General features: G+C 36.9%; 1 protein-coding gene across 4 annotated transcripts in view; it reads right to left on the minus strand.

Annotated features, from left to right (window-relative positions):
- LOC105481840 (atlastin GTPase 1) overlaps nucleotides 1–18,174 on the minus strand; it is a 106,977-nt gene that overhangs the window by 8,610 nt on the left and 80,193 nt on the right. For all 4 annotated transcript variants that reach the window (XM_071100205.1, XM_071100206.1, XM_011741624.3 and 1 more), the window contains exons 8-12: nucleotides 10,773–10,865; nucleotides 9,622–9,760; nucleotides 3,274–3,401; nucleotides 2,114–2,170; nucleotides 464–535 (exon numbers count right to left, since the gene is read on the minus strand). In XM_071100205.1, the coding sequence (XP_070956306.1) occupies nucleotides 464–535; nucleotides 2,114–2,170; nucleotides 3,274–3,401; nucleotides 9,622–9,760; nucleotides 10,773–10,865 (489 nt within the window). The remainder of the gene's footprint in view (nucleotides 1–463; nucleotides 536–2,113; nucleotides 2,171–3,273; nucleotides 3,402–9,621; nucleotides 9,761–10,772; nucleotides 10,866–18,174) is intronic.

Consider the following 18,174-nt stretch of genomic DNA (forward strand, 5'->3'; position numbering starts at 1 on the left):
ATACACAATAATTATTAGATCCATCCTAATTTGGAGTGTTAAAATGAGGAAATGTAATAAATAGAAATATTGGCCCTTAAGGTTTTTTTTTTTTTCCTAAAAGGTTTCATCTTTAAGAGAAATACCAAAATTGTGGAATATAAGGAGGCGTAGTGGTGAGGGTATCACATGCTATTTTAGCTACTAGATTTTATAAATAGTGGAAAGATCTGACACACCCCCAAATATGTGAATAGGAATATATTACAGAGAGAGACAATTCATTTAAAATGCCTTTAAAATTGCACATGTAATGTTTTAAAAAATATTTCAGGAATATAATAAATAGACACATGATACAGGCTGAGGAAAAAGTCAAAGCCACCTCATTGCATGTGTGTACAGTGTAACATGGAAGAAAAAAGAGAATGAGTTGCACGAAGAATACTGGTTTAAGACAGCATTTAAAACATTTAATTCTTACCTCTTCCATTTTTTTGTTGTATGTGTCCTTGGCAGTTGCCACGGCTGCTAAATTGTTAGCTTCTGCTGTGGCCTTTGGACAAAGTACAAAATATGATGTAAAATGCAGTTCATATTGATTAAACTTCCACAGGCAGTTCACATTTCAGAGCATCATGTGCAAGAAATGTGCAAGAAACCAAAGTCCTCAACGTAATTTAAAACGGTTACAATATTTCTACATTTTAAAAATTAGTAAAAAAGTTTCAAAAATGCATAAACAGATTTTTACTCAATACACAATAGTTCTAAAATGAATTTTCATTTGGAAAAGTTTTCCTCTCAAAAAATATTTTTTAACCTGTCATTAAATGCTGGGAAGTAAAAATATCTATAAACCCAAACTCATGGGGAATAATACACAGTACATTTTATAAATACTAATATACACAAATATGTCTAAGGACTGCTGCTGATAGAAGAGTGTATCACTGATAACAAAAAGGAACTATTAAGAACTTACATTTTAAAAATATATAAGGAAACTAGTTTCTCCCTTTTTAAAATTTATTTTTTTTATTCTTATTTTTTTTTGAGACTGAGCCTTGCTCTGTTGCCCAGGCTGGAGTGCAGTGGCATGATCTCAGCTCACTGCAACCTCCACCTCCCGGGCTCAAGCAATTCTGCTGCCTCAGCCTCCCGAGTAGCTGGGACTACAGGCTCGCGCCACCACGCCCAGCTAATTTTTGTATTTTTAGTAGAGATGGGGTTTCACCATGTTAGCCAGGCTGGTCTCGATCTGTTGACCTCGTGATCTGCCCACCTCGGCCTCCCAAAGTGCTGGGATTGCAGGCATAAACCACCACTCCCAGCCAAAGTATGTTAACTTATTTTTTATACGTGAGGTCTCACTATGTTGCCCAGACTGGACTCAAACTCCTGGGCTCAAGTGATCCCCCTGCCTCAGCCTCCTGACTAGCTGAGCCTACAGGCACATGCCACCGTGCCTGGCTCCTTTTAAAACAAAAATGTTTGTGGAGGCCGGGCACGGTGGCTCACGCCTGTAAGCCCAGCACTTTGGGAGGCCAAGGCAGGCGGATCACGAGGTCAGGAGACTCAGACCATCCTGGCTAACACGGTGAAACCCCGTCTCTACTAAAAATACAAAAAAATTAGCCAGGCATGGTGGTGGGCACCTGTAGTCCCAGCTACTCGGGAGGCTGAGGCAGGAGAATGGCGTGAACCCGGGAGGCGGAGCTTGCAGTGAGCTGAGATCCGGCCACTGCACTCCAGCCTGGGGGAGAGAGCGAGACTCCGTCTAAAAAAAAAAGAAAAAGTTTGTGGAGAAACAGTTGTTTAAAACTTGGACCTGCTTTTCTACTGTGTGTTACATGTATGAATCTAAATCATAATATAAGACTGTTTTCTAAACAAATTTAGTGCGAAGAGAATGAAAACCCTTTGGTATAAAGTGTGTGTGTCTCAACACAAGTGAGGCTGCAATACGTTTATGTGAAAAATGTTTAGATGAAAACATAAATAGGTAAAGTTATTAGGCAAATAATCTTCCAATAAGTCATTCTGTCTAATATTATTATCTGGTAATTTCCGACAGCCAGAAATCTTAGCCTTAGTCACGTGTCTTAAAACATGCCTCCTCATTAATAAATACCTGTAACATGGATTTGGGATGTGGTAATTCTTCACCTTGATAGATCTTTATATAAGCCTAAAAAAAAAAAGAGAAAGATTCATGTTCAAGCAATTCCATTCAATATTTCCTCTAATTCTATGAAATTGCATTCTAAGCTCTTGACATTTCAAAAATATTTTCAGGAACTTATAACTATTTTATCTTTCTCATACTTAAATTCCCTTTTTTCTTAGTTCATGTTGTTTCCCTTTCCCGAAATGCCTTTTTCAAACATCTCTGTCTGCCAATCTGGCCCTTCTTAAGGGCTCAACTGAATGCTACTCCCTTTAAAATGTTCTTAGACCCCTCTGCCGGGAGTAACCGCCCTTTTTCAGTTACCCACAGGAATCTGTACCCTGCTGATGTCATAAGCTTTATGGAACAGACCCTTGTGAGGGTTCTGAATCTCCTACCAAATTATAAGCACCTCCACAGTGTTACACGCAGTAAAAATTCATATTTTAGATAAATAACATGACATTTATTGCTGACAATCATGAAGGTAAATAAATCGTACAGAACTTATATGACAGCATATTAAATGACAAAGCATGAATTTTAAAAATTGATATTTTAGTCCTTGGAGTGTCAGTCCACAATTGGGTTGCTAACTGAAATTCTCCAGGATATATATGGGTTGTTAAAAAGTATTCAGTGCTATCTAAGGCAAACAGGTAAATGCAAATTTAAAATAATTCCACTTCATATTGGCTCTTGGTGCAGAGAGTAAGAAATGCGGAAGTATTTTCTTCAGTAGGAAGGTATCCCCATCCCCTTGGGGAAAATCTTCAGAATTATGAAGGTAAAATTCAGAATAGATCATGGGCCCTGGGAAACACCCCATTCCCCCAAAAGACTTTTCCAGCTCTTACATTCATATTTCAAAATACAGTTCCCTCAGTATAAAAGGGGACAATAAAGTTACCTTTATGTGGTTTCCTCAAAAGAATAATTTCAGAAAGTAAGCTTTCTGAAAGGATTTGAAAAAGCTTTTTAAAGGGATTTTAAAAATCCTTTTTATAGATTCCTCGTACCTTTGCTCTCATATTATAGGGTCCGTAATTTTTGTTTATAGGAATTGCGATCCAATATATGTCAAATCTAAGTACTCACAAAGGCTCTAGAAATGAGAGTGATACCTTGAAGTACTCCACCAGACCCCGACAGGTGATTTTATTCCCATTGATCTCTTTAATATCTAGGCTCTCAGGACTAAGTAGCCAAGGAATCAGTATTTTCAAGTTTTTGATGAATTCATCGTCTATTTCTACAAATAAAAGCAAATCCATTATTATTTTTGGAATCCTTCCCAGTCTTCCATGCCACAGAATAAAACATCCTTTGATCTCCCCCATTTCCTCCCCAGTGATAATGCCATCATGCACTTCCCTATCACTTAAGCAACTCCTGAAACCTGCTCTTCTCACAGTTAATGATTCTCCTTGCCCAAATTTCCATTCCTGTTTCATATGTATCTTGTCTTCCACCTATAAATTAGCTTTCTTGATATTATAAGTTAGCTTGCTTGGTTTTACATGTATGCTTTGTATGTAGCCCATTCATATAACCAGTTGAAGGTTTTTTTTGTTTTGTTTTGCTTTTTTGTTTTGTTTTGTTTTTGAAATGGAATCTTGCTCTGTCGCCCAGGCTGGAGTGCAGTGGTGCCATCTTGGCTCACTGCAACCTCCACCTCCTGGGTTCAAGCGATTCTCCTGCCTTAGCCTCCTGAGTAGCTGGGACTACAGGTGCACACCACTATGCCCAGCTAATTTTTGTATTTTTAGTAGAGGTGGGGTTTCACCATGTTGGCTATGATGGTCTTGATCTCTTGACCTCATGATCCGCCCGCCTCGGCCTCCCAAAGTGCTGGGATTACAGGCATGAGCCACCACGCCCAGCCATAACCAGTTCGTGTTTTAAGTCTTATTTATGGTTTTATATACATAGGCTCATAAATGGGGAAGAGACCAGATTTTTACTGGCTTATTATAATGCATTCCCTCCAGAAAATGCATCCAAAAATTGCTCCATGCATAGATAGCGAGCCCATCTTCTAAGAATTGTACAAAACTGGGTAAGCTGTGGTAACTGGACTGCAGAGTTCAAAAAGATAGTGATAATGATGCTACCTCTAGTGGTGGAACTCAGCAACACAAAATAAAATAGCAAGAAAAGGCCACTTAAGCAGATGAGAGGTAGTATGCGTTATGTAGCTGTCATGTTTGATATAATTGATTACACATAACCCAAGCTGTAGCAGTAGGTTAAAGCTTAACATTACAGACTTAGCAAAGTAATATAGAAAATCATCACCAGAGAAGTCTTCTGAACACAGGGATAATTTCTTAAGTTGTTATTTCAAATATATGGAAAAATTGGGGCCGGGTGGAGTGGCTCCCGCCTGTAATCCCAGCACTTTGGGAGGCCGAGGCAGGTGGATCATTTGAGGTCAGGAGTTCGAGACCAGCCTGGCCAACGTGGTGAAATCCTGTCTCTATTAAAATATAAAAATTAGCTGTACATGGCTGGGCGCAGTGGCTCGCGCCTATAATCCCAGCACTTTGGAAGGCTGAGGCAGGTGGATCATGAGGTCAGGAGATCGAGACCATCCTGGCTAACATGGTGAAACCCCACCTCTACTAAAAATACAAAACAAAAAACAAACAAAAAAAAAAAACTTAGCCAGGCATGGGGGCACATGCCTATAGTCCCAGCTACTCTGGAGGCTGAGGCAAGAGAATCACTTGAACCCGGAGATGGAGGTTGTAGTGAGCTGAGATTGTGCCACCACACTCCAGCCTGTGTGACAGAACAAGACCCTGTCTCCAAAAAAAGAAAAAAAAATACATACATACATACATACATATATATATACACATACACACACACACATATATATATGGAAAAATACACATACTATGTAAAAAAGCATGATCTGTCCAGTGACTTGCTTGGTTCCTAAGTAAATTCAGTAACTGCCTGTAATTTTAAAAAATCTAAATTTTAGCAGAGTTACTGAGTTTTCAGGCTCTGGGGCTGGTGATTTTGAAGGCCTTAAAGATTCAAACCTTAAGACTGTGTTTGCATTTTTCCTGTTGTTATAACCCCAGTTATAACATTGTGGCTACACTGAAATACTATTTTATGTTAGAATTTGTTTTCTTTACTTCTGTTATGACACACACAAGCATGATGCTGGATATCTTTCAAAGTTATTTTGTTTCATGTTTTGTGCCACTTTGAAATTCTAGTGACCATGATTTATGGGTACTTGTAGTGGAGTTTATTCAAACTTACTTTGTTGTTTGCATTGTACCAATCTTCACTGATAATTTTGCTTTATACTATATATAGATTTATTATTGCGGTTTGCTTTTTAGTTACCAGTATTCATTGGAATACAATACTGATATTTGTATTTATGTTACCACATTCCTGTTTTGTTTTATTGCCTGCCATGTATCTGTATTCACTGATACTAATAGGTTTCTTTTTTGCTATATGATCTTATGTTTTTTCATCTTTAGTAGAGTATTACTATACATCTAGAATGTACCAATTCTTGAGTTTCTGAATAAAACAAAGTTTTCTTCTTATAAAATCACTTTCAAAACATGTATATAAATTTCTGTCCCCAAACATTCCTTATACAATTGGAATGGAATAAGATATGACTGTGTGTTAACGCACCAGCAAGTGTGGTAATTAATTATCATTAAAGTAACCAGCATCTAACCACACATTTGGATTAAAAAATGTGTCTGAAGATGGCAGTAGCCATCTTTGTTCTCACTGGAACCAATGCTACATATTCCAATTTTGGATTCAGAAAATAAGAACAATACATTCATAACATACATAGGTAGTGAGCTCTTGCTAATGTTAGTTGAACACCGTAAATAGATGACCCAGAAAATCTGCAAACCAGTTCAAATTGATTTGCAGAGGTGTATTAATAAGCTTTGGCATTGCAAGTGTTCAATTAATATATATGAATAGCTGATTCAGAATTATGTTCAGTAAGTTTCTTTGGTTATTTCTTCCACAATGGTAAAATCTTCCAAGGACTTTAGTGGCTTGGTCAAAGTGGTGGTTATCCGCCACAATAGTTGAGAATATGATGCATGCTTTGTAAGAACTCCACAGGGCAGATGCACTAGTATAGTATTGCTGTATAAATTAACAAAGGAAGATATTTTCTCGGGATTTCCTGATTCTGATAAGTGATTCGAAACACGCATTTGACTATGCATTCTCAAGTCTAACCGCAGCTGCTAAGGAAGCAGCTCCACATCTTATCATGTGGCTATCTGCCCATTCTACATATGGTACTATAATGCAGAGCAACCTCAAAAAAAAAAAAGGATAACTCCTTGTTATTTAAAAAATTGTATTTGCAATGCTAGGGTAGGTATTCAGTAAGCACCCAATAAGAGCTGGTTGAATGTTGCATAAATGAATGTGATTAAGTGCCTTTAATCTTCTTCATTTCCTTTTGGGAAGCTCTTAAATTAATAGTAGTTAAATTTAATCATAGTATTATCAGTTTTTAATAACACTAGACATAGGTAAAATAATAATAATTGCAATACTTTGAGCGACCATGAACAAATAGTTATTATAACAATGATTACTATTGATAATGAGCTAAAAGTTATTTCTGTGTGTGAAAGAGTATATGAGAAACTATTATCAAAGAACAACTTTTTTTTTTTTTTTTTTTTTTTTTTTTTTTTTGAGACGGAGTCTCGCTGTGTCACCCAGGCTGGAGTGCAGTGGCCGGATCTCGGCTCACTGCAAGCTCCGCCTCCCGGGTTTACGCCATTCTCCTGCCTCAGCCTCGGAGTAGCTGGGATTACAGGCGCCCGCCACCACGCCCGGCTAGTTTTTTGTATTTTTAGTAGAGAAGGGGTTTCACCATGTTAGCCAGGATGGTCTCCATCTCCTGACCTCGTGATCCACCCGCCTCGGCCTCCCAAAGTGCTGGGATTACAGGCTTGAGCCACCGCGCCCGGCAAGAACAACTTTTGCATAATTGTTTATTCAGAGACTTTTCTTCACCAGAGGCAACCACTGAGATGCCAGCCCTCTGGAGAACATCATGGTCAGCTGACAAGACACCCTGGATAGAAATCACACCAAACTGTAAGATTCAGGGTGGGACAGAAAAATAATGTAGATAGCAGACTTTCAAAACTGCCCAAAGAAACACGGAGGCAAAGTACAACCTTTCTGCCCACAAGAGGGCTTATAGCAGCAGTCTTGTAAGATACAAAAGTCTCATTAAAATGGAACTTTTATGGAAATTGAAGCTACTTTTCACTTCTCTTTTTCCTAGGTGAGCCACTTTGGTAAACTCATAGTTAGCTGTAAACCAATTGTGTAGGTCAATATATGCATAGAAGTGAATAAAATTTGATGGAGAACAAATGTCTTAAAAAGTGGGATTCTGGCCAAGCATGGTGGCTCCTGTAATTCATCACTTGAGGCCAGGAGTTCAAGACCAGCCTGGGCAACATAGTGAAACCCCCATCTCTGCAAAATAAATAAATAAATAAATAACCGGGCATGCTGGCACACTCCTGTAGTCCTATTTGGGAGGCTGAAGCAGGAGGATTGCGTGAGCTCAATAGTTCAAGGCTGCAGTGAGTTATGATCGCACCACTGCACTCCAGCCTGAGAGACAGAGTGAGACCCTGTCTCTAAAATAAAATAAGTGGCTGGGTGCAATGGCTCACGCCTGTAATCCCAATACTTTGGGAGGTCAAGATAGGAGGATTGATTGAACCCAGAAGTTTGAGACCAGCCCTGGAAGCACAGCAAGACCTCATCTCTACAAAAAATTTTAAAAAAAATTAGCTGCACATGGTGGTGTGTGCCTTTAGTCCTAGCTACTTGGGAGGCTGAGGCAAAACGATGGCTGGAGGCCAGGAGTTCAAGGTTGCAGTGAGCTAGGATTGCACCACTGCACTCCAGCCTGGGCCACAGAGTGAGACCCTGTCTCTAAAAATAAAAAATACAAATAATAAGTAGGATTCTGCATTTGCATAATTTGTCTTAAACTCTCTCCCTGAGCTCTTTCATTGCAAAAAGTATCAGTTATTCCAAGATCTGTAGCTGTATACTGCAGTAATGGAACAAGCCACGGTAATTTTTAGTTCCAATAAAGGACTGTTGTTGAAGGCGCACCCCTCCTCTGCCTGTTTATGTCTCCCAACTCCAGAGGAGAAAGAGAAGCTTTCTCTTTATGTAAGAAGCCTTTCTTTATGTAATTTATTCAAAACACATTAAAGCCATTAGGTAATTGCACAATACTGAGATCTGTGCATCCACTAGTGGGTTGGAATTCATAAATGTGACAGTGAAATTATAGAAGCCTGTCATCCATATGTACCATATGCTTACTGCTATCTAGTCTGTTGTATAAAAGTAAGACAAAATGTGTATAAGCACCATGCTGATGAATGATTGAGAAATTTGGTATTGTATTTATGGTACTAACTACTAAAGGTAAATATAAGGTATCTGAGAGTCAATGTCATGGGTGCAAGGACAAAAATAATTCATTTGCTTTTCAAATCTGCCAGTATTGTCCTTTCTTTAAAGTAATTTTAAATCCCTCTGACAACAATTGTGCTGAAAAGCTTGTAATGTCACTGTCTCACTCCTGGCACGACGCACAAAGGCCACAGTAAATTAAACAAATGTCTGAATTCAGTGGTATATTCCACACCATGCTTTCAAGTTAAAAAGTCATGTCTTTGAACTATGTCATATTAACTACAAAGCATATGTCTACAGCCCTGATGGATATCTTTTGGGAAAGATTAACTTCCATTTTCCCAGACTCCTACCTCCCCTCCCGCTCTTGTTTGTTTGTTTGTTTAACAAGTCCAGCTGCTTTGGAATCATGTAACAATCAGTCCTCTATTAAAGACATAATTACATCCTATAAGTATACACTATTTGAAAAACACTCTAGTGGTTTTTTTTTTTTTTTTTTAAAGAAACTGGTCCTCTTCCACACAAGATTCCATTTTTAGTGAAGTTTTTATAATTTATAATTAAATTATTTAGGAGCAGTTTTAAAGAGCATTTCTCTCAATCTCTAATTATATAACTTAATACAGAATTCCAATACTATAGACATCTGTTTTCCTTTTTCATGTAGATAAGGAAAATGAAGCATAAAAACATGAAGGAGCACTTCTCAGTGCACAGAGATGAGAAGGTGGCGGTTACTGCCTTCTAGGTGAACTCAGGATCTGGCCTATTTTTGCAGGCAGCGTATATATTCAGCGCCCACAGAATCCCACAGTTCGCCAAGGAGGAGCACCAGCCCAGGATGCCCCATTCTCCTGACAATTTCTAATCATCAGCCTCCTATCAGTAGATAAACTAAACTATCAGCCATAAGCCCAGTAGATAAAATGACATTTTTATAATCAGACTAAGTGATGCAAACATATTCACTAAAAGACACAAACCTTTCAATTTTCCATCAAAGTTTGGATTGGTAGCTACTTTTAAGCCAGGATGAGGTAGCAGAAAACAGGAAATGTTGGTGAAACAGGAATGGATGTGTTTTCTGACATTCTGTAGTTCTTCATGCTGGTTCCCTGAGACCTGCAATAAATCATTCTGAAGTTTGAACTACTTTCGTCATAAATTTTGCAAAGGAATTCTGTGGCATCTTATATTTGCTATGTCTTTTTGGTCCCACAATGATAAAAATGACACGACAGGGCTGCTACTAAAGAAAGAAGAAAGTTTTGGGTGGTTTGCCACACACAGTCATGTCTAAGTATAGAAAACACATGGCATAGTTATAATTAGCAAGTGTCTACCCTTATACTAACTCAAATGGGCCTTCCCATTTTTAATACAAATTAATAGGGCTTTACTCTGGCTAGTTTCTACAAATTCAAATTTTAATTCAAAGTACTCATAGGAGCCACAAAGAGAAAGTAAGATATTTCTACTTTCTTTTTAGTAGATATTCAAGACAGCCTCCTATCACCTGGTAAGTGTATATTTAAATTCTAGAATGGAATCTGAATAGTTGGGTGTTTACTTACAAGCCAAATCACCCTCACCTCCCACCTTATGTAGATACATATTTGATAGTTTTTAATATAGACAAACTATTATGACTGTAAACCTAATAGGTTCAGAGATCTCAATTTTCAAGGAACATTTTTGTAAATTTTGATCTTTCTCCCTGATTTCCCAGTAGGCACTTTTGGTGATATCTGCTCAGTGTAACAATTTGTACAGTATTGAACTAGCATGACGCAGAAAGTGGAAGGCCTTCTAATTTTACATTCTGTGTTCTAAGATTGACTCCAGGGATTTCAAAATTAGATATATGTTACATTGGCTTTGAAACTTCTACTAAAACCTGAATCTTGATATTTGCACTATCAGTCTTGAAGTGACTTAGTTCTTCAAAGTAAAAGTTTTATCTTTAGGAGTAAATTCTTGTTTTATAGGTATATACAAAGAATTCTTTACCTGTGTCATTAATATCATAACAAGTGAGATTGTGGCTACTAAGTATCTATTCACCAAATGATCCAACAAAAATAATTCTAGATTATTGTCAGTGAAATTTCATGCACCTAAATATCTAACAAACCTTGAGGCGTTTTTCCAAGAATTTGGCACCACCATCAGCTCCATATGAAAATTCGTATGGGAAACTCCAGTCTCGAACAAGAAATATCAGACTCTAAAAAATGATAAGAAAGGATAGATATGAGGACTTTAAGGTGCCTCCCTTTGCTTTTTACAGAAACCAATTATAATATCATTGTCATTTGAATATCATTCTTTCCCACATTGCTGAATTAAAAATCAAACATAAAACCTTTGAAAGTGTCTGGGCAGTCTCTCCCCTATGAGATCATCCTACCTATTTCCATTAAGTGTGAACAGAAAGCTGCCTACAAAATGCCAGCATGAAAGCACCCCACTGAGAGATGACAGAGATGACTCCCAAACTGCCTGAATGGAGCTATGTCACTATAATCAGATTTTGTGTAGAATACGTTCCTAGGAATCTTCCTTTCTGATGGCTATGGCTGAATACAGGCATAAGATATAAGATCAGCTTTTCTTTTATAAAGAAATTGTTTTAATGTTTTTATAGAAATGATATGTATGTATGCTCATCATAAAAAGTTCAAACTAGATAGCAAAGTCCAGAGAGAAAATTTAAAAATGCACCCCAGGCAGGGCACGGTGGCTCACGCCTGTAACCCCAGCACTTTGGGAGGCCGAGGCGGGCGGATCACGAGGTCAGAAGATCCAGACCATCCTGGCTAACACTGTGAAACCCCGTCTCTACTAAAAATACAAAAAATTAGCTGGGCGTGGTGGCGGGCGCCTGTAGTCCCAGCTACTGGGGAGGCTGAGGCAGGAGAATGGCGTGAACCTGGGAGGCAGAGCTTGCAGTGAGCCGAGATCGTGCCACTGCACTCCACCCTGGGCGACAGAGTGAGACTCTGTCTCATAAAAAAAAAAAAAAAAAAAAAAAAATGCACCCCAAATCCCATCTCCTGGATTTAATGATAATTAACATTTGGTGAACATCATCCAGTCATCTCCCTAGGTACATACACAAATGGAGGAGGGCTAAAAGGAAGAAAAAGGAGAAAAACAGTTTTATAAAATGTGGAACGGTTTTGTATGTGGCATTTTAAATAAAAAGTATTAAAATGCACTTGAAATTAACTGACTAAAAGGAAGATAAGACGACATTTAAAATACTGCTGAATTTCAAGTAAATGATTTTTTACCATTAGAAGTTCTAATAAATTCACTTGAAGTTAAGAACAAAGATTTTGGAAAACATTGAGCTGGGAGTCATGTGTTTAACTTTTTATACCTTTGATTGGAATATAGTCCACATACAGAAAACTGCACATTACGTATATAACTTAATGAATTTTCACAAACTGAACACATTGTGTAACTAGTACCTAGATCAAGAAACAGAGAATGTCCAGCACTCCACAAGCCCCTGCTCCTGCCACCCTCCAGTCATGACCCCTTGCTCAAGGGTAACCACGGGCCTGACTTTTAACAGCATCGGTTCGTTTTGCCTGTTTTTATAATTTGCATTAAGTGGAATCATACATGATACATGACATATTCTTTTGGTCTAGTTTCTGTCACTCAACATTATATTTGTGAGATTATATTATTGCATAATTGTTTATCATTCATAGTCATTACTGCACAATTTCCCATTATGTGAATAATTATTAATTCATTCTGTAGATGGGCATTTCAGTGTCTCTAGTTCTTGACTGGTATGAATAGTGTTGCTACAAACATTCATGTGTCTTCTGGTCTTCTTTCTGTCTTCTTTCTTTTGCATTTATAACTAAAGCAGAATTACTGGGTAGAGAGTGTGCACATGTTCAGGATTGGCTGACATTGTCCGTTTTCCAAAGTACCAATTTATAACCTTACCAGTAGTCTTAGAGGGTTCCTGATGCTACACGTTGTCCTCACCAATGCTTGATATTCTCTGTCTTTTTAATTTTAAACATTCTGGAGGGTGTGGTTTAGTAGCCTAGCCCATTGTGTTCAATATGCATTTCCCTGATGATTAATGAAATTAAGCACATTGTCCTATGTTTGTTGGCCCTTTGTGTTTATTCTCTTTTGTGAAGAGGCTGATCAGGTCTTTTGTCTTTACTGATTTGTTTGGAGTCATGCTTTTTAAATATATGTTTCACCTTTAACTCCCTGCCATGAGAAAATCAGCATTCTCAGATTTCCTATTACCATTCCTCCCTTCCTTCTACTTTTAACATGTCATAACTTCGAAATAAAACCAAAAGCAGTTTGAGTAAAAATGTTTAAAATATAATAAACATTGAAAGATACTACAAAATGCATATGGAAATTATAAGACAATTTATATACGTACTATTGCTATGTGTTCCCATATCATCCTGAACTTCCCCTATTATAACACTTCTACTAGAATCTGGTGGACTTCTTTCAATTGTAAGTAATGAAATCCAATTCCAACAAGTTTAAGCAAAAAAGTAGATAATTGGTTCTGCAACTGGAAAGGTCAGTGGTGTAGGTGATTTCAGAAGGATTTGGGACACTTAAATGACATCAAGGCTCTTTCTCTCTCTGAACAGTCCTCTCTACATAATGGCCAAGATGACCACTGAGATCCAGATTCACACCCTGCTAGCTTAGCAACACCAGTGCAAGTCAGTTTTTCATGACAGCAATCTCAGGAAATTTCCAGGAATGGGCCCAACTTGATCATATAATCCCAGTCCAGAAATAATCACTATGGTCAGAGGGATGGGATGGTCTGAATTGTCACCTCTATGTAAGGGGTGAATGTCATCAGGTTCACCTGAACCAAAGGGAATTGGAAAGAGGAGTTCTATTGCTAGAAGGGGAACTAGACAGAAAAAGAAATAGATAACTCCAAACCATAATGTTATGGTGCATTATTTATAGACTGTAAGCCTTCTGGAGGCAAACATTGAATCTCTTTCTTGCTCATTATAGTATCCTTAACACCTAGTACAGTGCTTGGCACAGAATCAGTGCTCAATACAGATTTGTTGAATAAATGATTTTCTCATTTTTTAATTATCAATTTCAGAATGTCAGGGTTTAAAATGTTTACAATCTGCTCTATACTCACAATATTCAAAGTTGTTTGGCTTTAGTGTTATATTTAATTGGATTCACTGCATCAAAAATCCTTTCACTGTCAACTTCTCCATATCTGAGCTCTTATTTTTAATAAAAGTGGGCCAAATTTTGCCATGTGGCTTTCCAAGAAGCAGTATTAGGATTGCTGTATTTCCTGAGTACTCACATTTTTGAGAATATCTTCTGTTGCTTTCATAGTTAATGAACAATTGGCAGGATATAAAAATTATTGGGGTGACTCTTTCAAAACTTTGTCAATTATCATTCATCTTTTTCCATGAATATTGCTATGGAAAACTCTGTGTGGATCCTTTGTTCTTAAAAGTTCAATAACTTTACTAAGTATATTCTCATATTGACTGTAATGTATCAGTTTTCCCTAGGGAAACAGTATGACGATTCAAGTTTCATTCGAGAAAAGTTTTCCTCTATCATCTCTTTAAATATTTTTCCTCTATTACATTTATTGTTTCCTCATTTGCTTCATTTTCTTCTTCAGGGGCTCTCATTATGCATATGTGGTAGAGAGGCAGGTGGGAATCTAGGTTTTATGGGGCCTGAAGCTTACATAATCTGTGGGGTAGTGTGGGGCAGAGGAAAGCCTCTGTGAGAAAAAGAATGCAGAATTAGGCTTGAAAGTGAATATTTATTTAGAATGAGGAATACAAATTACAAATTCAAAAAACTGGTAAGTATCACAAACAAAAAAAAAACTAACATAACTTTATAACAGTTTTATTTTCCCCAAAGTTGTTCCAAGTTCATTTCCTGCCTTAGACCTAGAATTGGGCATTTCTCTAAGTAGCACTGGTTTCTTTTAGTGAAATATGGTACTTCAAGATTATAATGCTCAAAGTGCTGCCGCATTGGTCAGTGTTTCTAGACCTTTTCAGTGGGCAGAGCTAGGATAAAATTGTGTGTGTGTCTGTGAAAAAATATCTCATAAATTCATACTGACACTCCCAATTCAAATTCAGGACTATAGAATTTCCACTGAATGTCTATATTATATCCAGATCTCCTTATCCAATAATCTTGAATCAAGAGTCTTGATTGTTAATGCATCAGGGATGGCTGAATTATGATATCCCATAATTACTCATTTTTTCAATGCTATAATACATACCCAACAGTCGCAGAGTAGCAGTACCAATACCACCATCAACTACTAGGAATACTTAATGAAAGTTCTTTTTTTTTTAATTTGGCACATGCTCTCCTCATTCTCCTACTTTTTAGTTTATCTATTCATTTATTTATTTGAAGAAAATAGACATTACATATGATGTTCTCTCCCTTTTGTCCCTCGTTTAGTCTAAGTTCCACAAACGAATACACATTTAATGATCATTCCTAGTCCTTATGTCATCTTTGCTGATCTGAAATTCATTCTTTAGTAGATTTTGCATTAAGGGTCATGGGAACAATATTCCTTGGAATTTTACATGTTGATAATAGTTGTGGCCCTTTATACCTGAAAGTCAATTTTGCTGGACATAAAATCCTTGAATCACATCTTTTTTCCTTAAACAGGGTCACTTCTAAGTGGTGTGTGATTATGGATCTTTCTTGTTTCCATAAGATGGAGCCTCTCCTCCCTCTTATTTTGTTTTGTAGATTCTTGTGGGAGAGAGGAAGGATTCTTGTAGAGAAAAGAATTAAAAATACCCACATCCACCCTCTTTAAGTAGCCTGCTAACTTTAAATAGACGTCCATTTTTTGCCACAATTTTTGTCAAAATATAATAATTTGTATTTTGAACATTTCTTCCTAAAACATGTATTTTGGAAATAGATTTAGCTGGGAAGTAACTTTTGCAAAACAGAGTTTCATGAACCAGGATAAATGAAACCAAGTATGTGGATTTGGCTGTATTTTGCATATTTCTTGGGAGCTTTTAATCTTTCTTTTTCACTTGGCATCTTCCCAATTCAAAATAATGAGGACCATGTGTGGTATAGAAGCAAATATAGTTTCATTTTTTAAAATTACCAATATATAAAGTAATCATGAAATTAATGGCAATGTTCCAACTCCTAGGTTTCCTGCCTGATGTTCTCATCCAGTGATGTGCTGATAAACTGGCTCTCTGACAAAAAGAAAAACGAAAGCCTTGATTTGTAGCATTTGCCAGTTTCTGTGGTGTAAATATACCCATCATAGCTGATTCCAAGCTATTAAAAGTTTAATAACTGGTTTATATAATTCCTGTATATTTAATAATTGGTTCTCATGAATAGGGAGGAGCATGCCTACTATCCCCCATCCCTCCCTAGATAATTTATATGCTTTCCATTCATCATGTATGGATTTCTATGAAATTCAGTCTTTATGTCAAAATCTATCAGTTTTTTCTACACTGTAGAATCTTGATTTGCTCATGTATGCATATAAGTAGAGATAAAAACCAAGAATACAAATTAGCCTAATTTGCTCAGATAAAAACATATGAAACCACAAATACTTTTTAAAATTAAAGTCAGTCAGGCAACTGGGTCAAGTGATGGACCTATACTATACTTAGCTTACAAATGAAATAATCATCTAACTTTTTAAAATCATGATTAATTTTATTAGCTTCCCTCTGGAGACTATATCTTTCAGGAAATTATTCAAAAGGAGTATTACAGCATGACTTGGTAACCATGAAAAACTGAAATAAATCCAAATGCTCAACAATTGAGAAATAGCTATACAAACTATGGTACATTAATATGATAACACACAGCTACTAATAAGTATGTGGAATATATCAATACATGAGTTGATCATGTCAGTATAAAAAGCTTATATGAAATAAATGTTATTTGAAAAATAACAGTAAATTTATGTGCACATCCATTATAAATACATGAAATTATTCCTACAGTCACGGAAAAAGACTACATCTTCTAAAACTGCCAGTAAATACCTGAACTGGTTTTTAATACATTTAATCAGTTTCTAATTTCAGTTTCAGATAAAAGTAAACACCAGAACTGGTTTTAAACCCAAAGTAAGTAACAATTACTTCAATCAACAACCCATACCAAAAGCCAACAGAGAGCCTCATTGCTTTAAAAGTCAGTCAAGTGGACAAAGACTCACTCCAGAAAACTTACTGTTTTCACCTCTATATCCAACACATTGAACAAAAGACAGATTGATGTCAACCCATCTTGCTTCCACAACACACAAAACTCCAAAACAAGCCTCTGACGCCTACATGTGGTCTTCAGTTTGCTTTGCTCAATGAGACTATGCCTCACCAGCAGAGCTCTACTTCATTAAGCAATAAATTTAGCTTTGTTTTTTTAAGTCATATTTTGAGCGATGGTCTTATCCTTTGCCAATTCTGGAAGTCTCATTGTACCATTTTTGAACGCCCTCACTTGGCAGCATTCTCTGTGATTCTTAGACTAGTAGGCGCATTCTCTTTCTGCCTTGTTCCCAAATTCCATTTGTCCTTCAGTTTGCTTCCAGGTGAGTCTGTCTCAACAACAATCTGAGTTCTGATTTGCTTCATTGAGCTCTTGTTGCTAAATTAATTTGTTATCCTAGGATTTTGTAACCGTACAGGTCTTTACATAAGGTCATTAGTCCTAAGTCTTTGCATAGAGTAACTCAAGTTTTAGTTTTGGAAGTACATTCACCTGATCAATAATAAGACCTAATTTTTGTATAAAGTTCTTAGAACTTTTGGTTTGGGGGCACACCATTCAATGAATATTTTTGCCATTAGCCTGCTTGTTCTTTGGCTGCTTGCTTTGCTTTCTTTTATTTGACAATTTGTACAGAGTCTTGTCTCATGTGTTTTTGTTTTGTCTTGAATTGTTTTGTATCACTGAATGAATACAAAAGTGCTCTATAAAGAACAGATGGAAGCATAGGCCTAAGAAGTCTTCAGTCCTATTCACATTGCCCCAAAGACTAACGGTTGGAAGTCTGGTAGGCTGGCAACCAATTTATGCAAAAGTAATTAACCAAATTTTGCCTTAGATTCCCTACAAAACCTTCAAGAGGACACTCTCTGTCTTGTCAATACATGCATGAGTCACTTTGTATAGTACATAATACGAAATCAGTAATTGTCAGATTATTAATCATACAACTCTGTCCTAGCCTCTGCTTGCTTAATGAACCCAAAACACTTCTCATGAGCACATACTATTGATTAACTTTTATGTTACAGGTTTCTCTATATCAAAACTACAACCTCCTCCTAGAAGAATTTCTGCTTCCTATTTCTATTAAATGACAACCCTAATTTTTGTATCAATAATAGTAAATAAACTTTTAAAAAATGAGAATAACTGTAGCCATTATGGTGAACTTTGGACATGTAAAAATAAACAACACA

Source organism: Macaca nemestrina, chromosome 7, assembly GCF_043159975.1.
Source record: "Macaca nemestrina isolate mMacNem1 chromosome 7, mMacNem.hap1, whole genome shotgun sequence".
NCBI classification, from domain to species: domain Eukaryota; kingdom Metazoa; phylum Chordata; class Mammalia; order Primates; family Cercopithecidae; genus Macaca; species Macaca nemestrina.